Source organism: Elgaria multicarinata, chromosome 1 (assembly GCF_023053635.1).
Source record: "Elgaria multicarinata webbii isolate HBS135686 ecotype San Diego chromosome 1, rElgMul1.1.pri, whole genome shotgun sequence".
NCBI lineage: Eukaryota > Metazoa > Chordata > Lepidosauria > Squamata > Anguidae > Elgaria > Elgaria multicarinata.
The window spans coordinates 76,492,394-76,503,214 of NC_086171.1; the positions used below are offsets into that span (position 1 = coordinate 76,492,394).

Consider the following 10,821-nt stretch of genomic DNA (forward strand, 5'->3'; position numbering starts at 1 on the left):
GTGTCCTTGAGGAGACATGCTTGGCTCCACTCCGCTAATCTGGCTCATGACACCAAAGCCAGGATTGAGAACATGCCTTACAATGGCGAGGGCTTGTTTAATAGCAAGACGGACAAGACCTTGGGCTCTATATACAAGGCTTGCACAACAGCCAAGAAAATAAGTTTCTCTGCTCAGCCTGCCCAATACAAGCTGAGACGGTGAACAAGACCGCCTGCTCAACAACAACAGCAGCGGCCCTACTATCAAAGCCAACAGAGGCAGCAACAACAACAACAACTCCAGAGTAAGCGGCCATATCAGTCTACATTTCAACAAGACAAGCGTCAGCCTGACTTCACCAAGAAGCAGCGACTTTGACTTCTTTGTCCCACGTCCACCTCTCTTTGCGAACCGCCTAGCACCCCATTACCATCAATGGGAGTCAATGACATCAGACTCCTGCGTGCTCACTATCATCAACTCGGGGTATGCCATCGAGCTCGATGTCCTTCCTCCTTCTTCGGGGGTGAAAGTAACGGCGCCATCCTTTCCTCTGCTTCCGGAGGTACAGACCTCTGCTATCGAAGAGAGCCATCTCTCCCGTACCCGCAGAGGAACTCAACCAGGGTTTTTTCTCGCGCTACTTCACGGTCCCGAAGAAATATGAGGTCTTCGGCCGATCATGGACTTAAAGCAGTTAAACAAATTCATCATTCCAAGGAAGTTCCGTATGACAACGGTTACTTTTATTCTGCAGCTCCTACACTTGGACGATTGGCTTCTGGTAGCGGACAGCAGTTGCACGCTCCAGAAGGACATTTCAATCACCCTCAACCTGTTGGACTTGTTGGGTTTGTGGGTCAACGAGGAGAAATCCATCTTGACCCCACATCAGAAGCTCGACTTTATAGGGGTAACTCTGTCGTCTCGAGATGTGAGAGCATACTTACCGTCGACCAGAGCGAACACCTTACAGCAGTTAGCCATCGATACCGAGAGCCGCCGAAAAGTTTTGGCATGGACAATTCAGAGACTATTAGGCTTGATGCAGTCATCAGGTTTGCAAGACTCAGAATGAGAATATTGTAAGCCTGGGTTTTAAGAACTTTCGATCTTCGAAACACTCCTTCGGTAACGATCACGACGGATGCATCGTTGATCGGATGGGGAGCACACTGCGACTCCCTCACAAATCAGGGCCGTTGGCCTCTTTCCCAGAGGGAACATCATATCTACCACCTAGAACTGCTAGCGGTGGAGAATGCAATAAGAACTTTTTCACAATTGATCGAGGGCTGAATCGTCCTGATCGCAACAGACAACACCACAGTAGTGGCGTACATCAACAGACAAGGTGGGACAAGGTCTCATCCTCTGAATCGATCGGCACTCAGGATTTGGAACTGGTGCATAAAGAGAAATACTCACCTGACGGCGACCCATGTAGCGGGCAATGAAAACATCATCGCGGACGCCCTCAGCAGGTCTTTCCACGTCGACCACGAATGGGAGCTCGATACCGAAGTAAGAGACGTTCTCTTTCGGTACTGGAGCCTCCCTGCTGTCGATGTCTTCGCTACCGAAGAAAACGCAGCTTGTTCCAGGTTCTGCAGCAGAGCAGGAAGAGGAAAGCACTCGCTAGGAGATGTTTTCACCAGAACCTGGAAAGGAAATCTTCTTTACATCTTTCCTCTGTTTCCACTGTTGACGAAGGTGCTGGCCAAAATCCAGTCGGACAGGTCGGACTGCATCCTTATCACACCGTGGTGGCCTCGACAGACGTGGTTCTCCACGCCCTTCGACTGTCGGACGGGAATTACATCAGACTCCCGCCGATACCGACACTGTTGTCTCGACACCAGGGCAGGGTTCGACACGCAAATCCGTCGACCCTCAAGATGATGGCATGGAGGATATCATCCACTCCTCCTCTCGTATCAAAGATTTATCTGTAGACCATATATTTTTGGCATCACTAAAGCCTTCAACAAGAAAATCTTATGCGGCAAGGTGGCAAAGATTTCAAACTTTTGCCTTGGAAAACGATCAAGCACCTGAATCTTGCCCTTTAGCGTTAATCCTCAAATACCTACTGACACTTTATCAGCAGGGACTCGAACTCACTTCCATCAGAGTTCACTTAGCAGCTATTACGTCTTTCATCGAGGCATGATTGGTTTTACACCTTTTGTGCATCCAACATCGGGGAGATTTTTAAAAGGGCTTAAAAATATGATACCGACAGTAAAGAGTATCGTTCCACCATGGAGCCTATCAGTGGTGTTACAGGCATTGACAAAGAAGCCCTTCGAGCCCATGGCCTTATCTGACCTTAGGCTTCTAACATTCAATACTGTCTTTTTAGTAGCCATCACTTTTGCTAGACGTGCAAGTGAGCTTAGAGCTCTCAAGATAGTTGCTCCTTACACTATCTTTCACAAAGATAAGGTTGTGTTACGCACAGACCCTGCCTTCTTGCCTAAGGTAGTGTCAATTTTTCATCTGTCCCAATATATCACTCTACCAGCTTTCTTTCCGAATCCTACATCACCTGTAGAGTCTGCTTTACATACACTTGATGTAAGGAGAACTCTTGCCTTTTACAAGGCTAGGACAGGGAATTTTAGAAAAACAAAGCAATTGTTTATTTGTTATGGGGAGCCTTATAAGGGACTCCCTGTTTCATACTTGCGTCTGTCACGCTGGATTGTAGGGACAATTGAACTTGCCTACTCTATCTCTAAACTAGAACTGGTGAAACCTGTGACAGCTCATTCTACCAGAGCCGTCACAACATCTGTGGTTTTCGGCAGAGGTGTTCCTTTGACAGAAGTCTGTAGAGCTGCAACGTGGTCCACTCCATCCACGTTTGTTAGGCACTACAGTTTGGGCACCCGTGCGAGGCAGGACTGCTCATTTGAAGGACAGTGCTCTCGGAGATCTTCAGATGATGCACCAACCCACCTCCAAATATATGTCAGCTTGCTACTCGCCCATATGTGTGATGCATAGAGACCACGAAGAAGAAATGCAGGTTGCTTACCTGTAACTGTAGTTCTTCGAGTGGTCATCTATGCATTCACACAACCCACCCACCATCCCCACTTGGTGGTGTGAGACTTATAAATGACACAGTTATATGTGGAATGTACTTGTATTTTATTTACACTCATGTTTATGGGGGCACAATGTTGGACTCCTGTAAACTGAGGTAAGGGCGGGAACCCCATGGACATGCACAGTAGCGTGGGGGAGGGGTTCCCGCCAAAAACGTTCCACTCAGCTATAGAAGGTTCCGGTCTGGTCTCTGCGCAGGCGCAAAGCCCATATGTGTGAATGCATAGATGACCACTCGAAGAACTACAGTTACAGGTAAGCAACCTGCATTTTTCAGGGAGGAGGTTTGTAAACAGAAGCCATGTAAGATCTTCTGTCCAGACCTTGCTTTCCTTGATCATCGTTTCCCTTCTTTATTTCATAAACAGCTTGCAATGTGTGGTACCTGAATTCTGTTGAAATGGAGTCCCTCACAGGTTACCAGGCTGTGCAGAAGGCACTGAGTTTAACGCTGGCCCAGGAGCCCCCTCCCATTTCTACGGTGGTCCATTTCAAAGTTTCTGCACAGGGCATCACGCTGACGGACAATCAGAGAAAGTGAGTGACGAAAGTAAGATTTTCAGTCCCATCCAGGCCCTGCTCATATGCTTCCTTTTTTAAAAAAAGAAAGAAAAAGAAGGAAAACATCATTAGATTTTGGCCTTCCAGTTGCCATTTCATGCCCTGCACCGGGGATGCAGAACCTCGGCCCCAGGGACCCAATCAGGCCCTCCTGAAGTCTCAAGCCAGCCCTCTTTGGGTTCCCCCGGGAGGCCATAGCCCTCCCCCCCCCCCCCTGACCACCTATCATTTGGTGGTTTCCCATCTTTTGCGCCGTTTCCCCCCATTCTGAAAGGTTGAATGGCCTGTCCTAAAGGCTAATTACTGGCAAAATGTTGGCATTTTTCATGTTTTGGGCTGGGAAATCCATCCCCCACAACCTGCTGTTTGGCATGGAAGAAAAGCTGCTATTTGCACCGGTAGCAGCTCGGGCAGTGCTTTCTTACTATGCTCAACTGCATTTTAACATGTAGTTTGGCTCCAAGGGAAATGTTATAATTGCCCCTCCCCTCAAGAGACCAACACATAAAGTGCCCTGAGACACATTCCAAATTTTTAAAACATATTTTTCCTTTTCTCTTTCTCTCAGGCTCTTCTTTAGAAGACACTATCCAGTCAACACTGTGATTTTCTGTGCTTTGGATCCACAGGACAGGAAGTAAGGATGACAAATGCTTTCCCTAATTCAATGTTTATATACTGTTTGGGACTACAAAAACCCTAATAGAAATATTATTCTTTTTTTTCCTCCCCGCTACCTTCCCTTTATGCAACAAGATGGATGAAAGATGGTCCCTCAGCAAAGTAAGTAGCTGTTGATTTTTCAGTGTGCATGGATAAATGCATTATTTGGCCACCTTTAGTTTTTGATAGCTAGAACCATAATTTCAGTATGTGTCTTGTGTATCTCAAAAGTTTGCATTGTATCCAGACTAAGGATCTTCTTTGCACATCCTCTAAATCAGGGCTGGTTGAACATAAGGTTTGGCTGCCCTTTGGGGATCATAAATCTGACCGGGGCACTGAGATTCCATACAAATTTATTGAACCATCTATAAAATGATGCTGTTAGTGGGGCGAAGGAGCAGGCATACGAATGGCTACTACTGCATGCCTCAACATCAGGTCTCTCCCCTGATTCCATTTAAATTAGCCTTGTAGGTGTCAAGAACTGAAATACGCACTTAATTCGTTTTTACAACCAAGGGGGAAAGGGTGTAGAATGAATGGTGGCATCTGGCCAGAGATGCTACATTCCCAGGAGGTTTAGGCCTTGCAGAATTGGGGGAAGAGAAGACAGGCAGGCATCCATTTTAGCATATCAGAGGATTCTGAAAGGCAAACAGTGGGATGTTCAAGATGTGGCTTAGATGGCGAGGAACTATGGAAGCTGCAAAGGGTTGTGGGTTGAGGCATTTTGGCTGGCAAGATGTGGAATGGGTGGGCACTTTGAAGAGGAGGTATTGGGCAAAGGGGCATCACTTCTCAGGCGCTTTAAGGTCTGGTCCTACACATGCAGATGAATGAGGTGCTAGACGGAAGTGGTGGAACCATTATGCGTACTATTCCAGGTGAGGGTTGTTTTCTTTAACATGCCCTACTGTAAAACAAAAACTCTCTGCAGTTGGAAACAACAAGTAGCACACCAAGCAGGACAATTCTAGCCTAGGCCTCTCCCTGCTGTGCTTCTTTTCTGTTTGTAGGAAGGTTTTTACCCAGGGCATTAAAATGTGATCTCCAACCTGCAGTCTGAACTGCTACCGTTTAAGCTGCTACCACTTCAGGACTCTGCTTCATTTCCGTCTTACTGTGCTGCATGTGTAGTCCAAGCTTAATACGGCAGGGGTGCTGACCAGTCAGCCATTTCTCCATTTTCAGAATGTCTCTTTGGGAAATTTGGTTGCTATTTGGCACTAAAAAAAAAAAAATGGGGTGAAGATCTTCATGATAGAATGTGTGGGATCTCAGTGATGATGCAGTTTGCACGAGACAATGTGTTGTCTTTTAGCTTCACTTACTGATGCTACAAAGGGAGATTTCTCAGTAATTTAGGCTAGGTCCTCAGGTGTGGGGGGGAGGATCCTTTGGTCTGTGCTCACTTGAACTGTCTTAGGTGTGAAAATTGGGACCTCTTGCAGCTGAGTGTATTGTATGTGGGCGAGAGTGGAAAGAAAGATGGTTAGTGTTGACGAATGTGAAGAGCAAGTGGGAGACCTTTTGTAGAGAATTAAGTGGTACAGGGAATTTCTAGGACCTCAAGAAGAGAATGGCAGGGAAATCTCTGCATGGGGAGAAATATTCAGTGTTTGTTTGTTTGTAAAAAAAACACCAAAACCAAAAACTTGTCTCTAAGGCCAGCATTCCAGGTCATGTTTTAGGATGCATGCTTCATTTGGTGGGAACACTGGCCATAAAATACAGGGTACATAAGTTGAGTGAGCTGAAAGTGCGCTCTAGAGGAGACCCACCCCTCCTGTGGTCATCCATTTAAGGGGGAGATTGGAAGTGGTGAGCAAGCTGCCTTTCAGGAAAGCATGTTTGTTACTCCTTGCCTTCTTGTTGAGGAAGTCTTGATAAGCTTCCAAGGGACAGTTTGAAAACCACTGCTGCAGTCAATAATTTTTGCCTTCCAAAGTAATCCGTTGTTTGCCTTACCATGTGCCACTTCTCCGTTCTCACTTCCCGTTTTCTTTTGTGTTTGCTTTCTGCAGGGTGTTTGGGTTTGTTGCAAGGAAGCAAGGCAGTGCCACGGACAACGTCTGCCACCTCTTTGCCGAGCACGATCCGGAACAGCCTGCTAGTGCCATCGTAAACTTTGTATCAAAGGTCATGATAGGCTCCCAGAAAAAGAACTGAAAGCCTCTGACTACGTGCTGTGTATGGACTCGCAAGACAAAGCAATGGCAAAATGTGGTCTTCAGATGGCAGCCACGTGGCCGGCACCCCGGGAGGACTTTCCAGCTGCATAGCAATTCAAGGCTTCAGTAATACCACTCGGCTATTTGACATCCACCTGCACCATTAAGCAAAGGGAACTGGAAGCCAGCAACATCCCTGTATGCTCATTTCTGAACCAGTTTTGGAAGACAGAGGAGCTGAGTGGAAATGTGATTTTCCTACATGATTTTCAGACTTCAGGTTTTTAGCTGTACTGGGGAAGAATGAGAGGTGGGAAAAAGGATGTCCACTCACTCAATCACATATGCTATGAGAACAGAGTGACACACGAGGCAATCATGGGATTCCCAAATGTAATGCGGGAATGGGGGAGATTTGCAAGGGATCATCACTGGGTGGGTGGAGTGTGCATTAACTCTTCTGTCACCCAAAAGTCCTCCCCTGCAAATGTCCCCTTGAGGTTCTTTTGTAATATTTCCCCCCAGCTGGGCTCAGATGTCAAAAGCCAGGTTCAAGGGGGAAACTGTCTCTGAGAGCATTTGTAGAGAAGAATGGCGGGTACCTGGAGGGACTGTGTTAAACACTCTTCCCTCCTGCTTGTGGTTTCTCCTTTGCAAGCACCCAACTCCGCTTGACATTTGCTGTAGTTGCATTAATGGTAGCCGTGGCCCAAGCAAACCAGCCAGGACCTTTTGCTCTTCCCTTTGTTTTTATATAGCAGTGATGGAAATCAAACTTAAAATGGAAATATGTATGTGTAGAGGAGATTGGCGCAGGTTTATTTGGGAATGAGAGAGAGAGAGAGAGAGAGAGAGAGAGAGAGGTTTCTGGAGGTTGCCTAGTGCATGTAGTCTAAAGGAGGTTGGGTATCTTTTAACTTGTTGGAAGGTAAATGGAACAGGAGCTGGTTAAAAGGAAATAAATGTGAGGCCGTGAAAGTTTGGAATGTTATTTTTACATTGCTTCTTATATGAAGAATTTACACAGGGAAGGTCATGTCCTTTTTAATGATTGCAGGGTAAAAATGAGGGGAAAAGCATGAGAAAGGTTTTGTATAATTTATAATATATATATTATTTGCTTATGTCAGATTATTTATAGTGTAAAACAGATCTCAGTCTGTTGTATAGATGTTCTGATTCTGGGCATATTGTTGGCGTTTTGAATACTTAGAGGGCATCCTTCATGCAAGCACCATTCATTTCGACAGGACTTGTGGAGAAAACCCATAGAAACCCTGACATGAAGGGAGGTTCTGCTGCAACATACATGTGCTGTTTTCCATCAGTTTATAACAGGGATAGGCAACTAGATGTTTTGGACATCAACTCCTACAATCCTTGACCATTGCCTATGCTGGGTGGGGCTGATGGGAGTTGTAGTCCAAAGCATGTAGAGGACAGTAGGTTGCCTATTCCTGGTATGTAGAATGCCTTGCATGTGCCTTGCTGTAGGAAGTAGTGTTCTGTATTCTGGCTTGAAAAACATCCTAGCTTCCTTTTACAGTAAAACAAAAAAACCACTTTCATATCGTTTTCTACTTCTTAAAACAACAGTACTACTTTATAGTTTGATTTCAAAATCGAATTTGTATGGATGGTTTTAAAGCTGATTTTTATTTTTAAAATCTGGAGTAAATAAAAAAAAATTATAAGGGGAAAACCTATATTTTCGGTGCACTTACCCGTTCTTTGAGAATAGTCATGACCTAATTTGACGATCTTGACACATCATGTGGCCAAATAATCTGGTGCAGAGTATAGTCATGTTGACGTTTTATAGTCAGCTTTTTTACCATATATATTGTATATAACAATTGCTAGCTCGTGATCTGTTTTGGAGGCCCTTTCACATACACAAAACCCAGCAGTATGGGAGGCACTTCGTGCTGGAGATCATGTGTTAATATGTAACCGTGCAAGTCATGCTAGTTACGTAATTCTGCCTTCCCCAACCTGGTACCTTCTAGATGGACAATTGCTACACTGCCTGGGAATTATGGGAGTCGCAGTTGAGCAGATCTGGAGGGCACCAGGTTGGGGAAGGCTGGTGTAGAGCTTTCCCACCTGATTCACACTACATGTCACTCTGTTCCTGTGTGAGCGAGCAAAGAAGGCCTTAGAGGCAGAGCAAAAAGGTAATTAGAACATTGTTGCAATATAACGGCTCAAGCCCTGAATGTCCAAATTATCTCATTAAATGTGCGGAATGCACCAAAACATCAGCTTCTCAAAATGCCTGATGGGTCCCATGTGGTTTATGCATATGTGCTTTTATCAAGCATTGGGTCGATGGGATACTTAATTATGTGCATTGAAATAGTGCCGTTCAGACTGAACAAGAGAAGGTAGAAATGCCAACTAGTTTCCAGAGGGGCAGCCATGTTGGCCTGTAACAGCAAAAACAACAGAGGAAAGAAAGAAAGCTTTTAAGGTGCCAAAAGAAAGATTCTTCTTTGTTTTTGTCAATGAGTTTGTAACCGTAAGATTGTTTGTAGTTACTTTCTTTGGTTTAGGAGGTAGTGGGGGTGGGGGAATGGGAAAAGGTTATGAACGTGTTTTTGGACCTCTTCAGGCCAGACGTAATACTAATAATACTGATCATTTTTGTACATAGCTTGAGTGTCAGTACCATAGCTACTATTGAAGCAACGAGGGCAAGTGCCTCATTGCATCAAAACCTTTCATTCCCCCAAACATGTTCTCTACAAATATCACGGTATGAACCAATTGCATATCATTAAGTCTTTGGCGGTTCCTTGGGACCAGTTTTAAAGTAAAGGAACATAATTTAAGAGATTGCTAATTCATTGAATAGTTGGATATTCGCAGGTTTTCCATGGTCAGTTTGGATTTTCTTCACTATCCAACTTGAGTGCCATTTTTGGCGGAAAGGTGGGATATAAATTTAATGAATAAATTCGCAATTGGCGGGAACCTGACCTCCATGGTCTACCATTTGCTTCCTCTGCAAGATGAACGTTGAATCTGATGGTGTTTGGAAGATTGACCGGTATTTAAGAGCACCTCTTGAACTGTCGGGCAATATGGTAGCATTAGCTGCTTTGTTCACAAGAACATAAGAAGAGCCATGCTGGATCAGACCATGGGTCCATCTAGTTCAGCACTCTGTTCACACAGTGACAAACCAGCCATCGGCCAGGGATGAACAAGCAGGACGTGGTGCAACAGCACCCTCCTGCCCATGTTCCCCAGCAACTGGTGCTCACAGGCTTATTGCCTTGAATACTGGAGCGAGCACATGACCATCAGGGCTACAGCCTTTGCCTTCCTAGAGGCCTATAATGTAGTTCATTTGGTCTTTTGGGCAACCAGCAGAGGGGTGAGAGATGGGATGCTGATTTTGAATAGTGGGTAGAAATATGAACGGAGGGAACCTCTTCAACCTACATCACATTGTAAGCTCTGTTTTTCTGTATGAAGTACACCCAGAACAAATGAAGCACAAGACCTACGGTAGCTTCCATATACGCAAATAGTCATTCACGTGACGGGCTGTGGAGATTAGAGGTCTAAGTGGTACATAGAGCACTTTCCCCTCCCATGGTTTTGATAATTGTGTGTATTCAGCCTCACGAATAATGCCAGCAAGTTGCCAGATATTTAGCCAAGCTCCTATTAACCTCCCTTGTTCAATGTACTACTGTAATCCCTACAGTATTAAAGAGAGGCTCTAAGCTCACAGGTGCCTTTCGCCAGGTATGGCTGCTGCACAGCCCCTGTGATGTTGTCCAATATGGCTTGTGCAGAAACATCTTGCAAGCTATGTCCTCTGGATTGCACCACATGTTTGTTTTTATAATAAAATGGTTCCTGTTTATTCAACTATCAAAAACGTGTTTGTTTTTTTAAAAAAAATCTTATCTGCCTTATATATTAGTGATTTTTTTTTTTGCTTTTCTCTCAAAATTTGTATAAAAAAAGTATCCAGTATGTAAATGAACGTTCTATAAAATCTTTGTATAGTCATTTTCTCTGCTCTTTGAAATATCACCTCTATTCAGATTCTAATAAATAAGAATTTTATAAATCTATTTCTACAAACGGAGTCTTGTAGTCTGCTTTCAGCTGTTTTTCTTTGGCCTTGGCCACAATGGAAAGGGTACTGTTGTGTAAAAGTGGGGCGGTGGCGGGCGAGGGAGAGTAACTGTACTAATGCTGGATGTATTGCAGCTACAAAGTGTGTCAACAGACATCTCCATGACGACAACAATAGGATGGCTGGTTTGTTGCCCAGAGAGATCAGTATGGTTTAAAGCAGCCC

The 10,821-nt window shown here is 44.8% G+C and overlaps 1 protein-coding gene across 6 annotated transcripts in view; it reads left to right on the plus strand.

Annotated features, from left to right (window-relative positions):
- TNS3 (tensin 3) overlaps positions 1-10,569 on the plus strand; it is a 315,310-nt gene extending 304,741 nt beyond the window's left edge. For all 6 annotated transcript variants that reach the window (XM_063130602.1, XM_063130576.1, XM_063130593.1 and 3 more), the window contains 4 exons: positions 3,468-3,636; positions 4,229-4,297; positions 4,417-4,443; positions 6,351-10,569. In XM_063130602.1, coding sequence (XP_062986672.1) covers positions 3,468-3,636; positions 4,229-4,297; positions 4,417-4,443; positions 6,351-6,495 — 410 coding nt within the window. In that variant the 3' untranslated portion in view covers positions 6,496-10,569. The remainder of the gene's footprint in view (positions 1-3,467; positions 3,637-4,228; positions 4,298-4,416; positions 4,444-6,350) is intronic.
- The last annotated feature ends 252 nt before the right edge of the window (positions 10,570-10,821 follow it).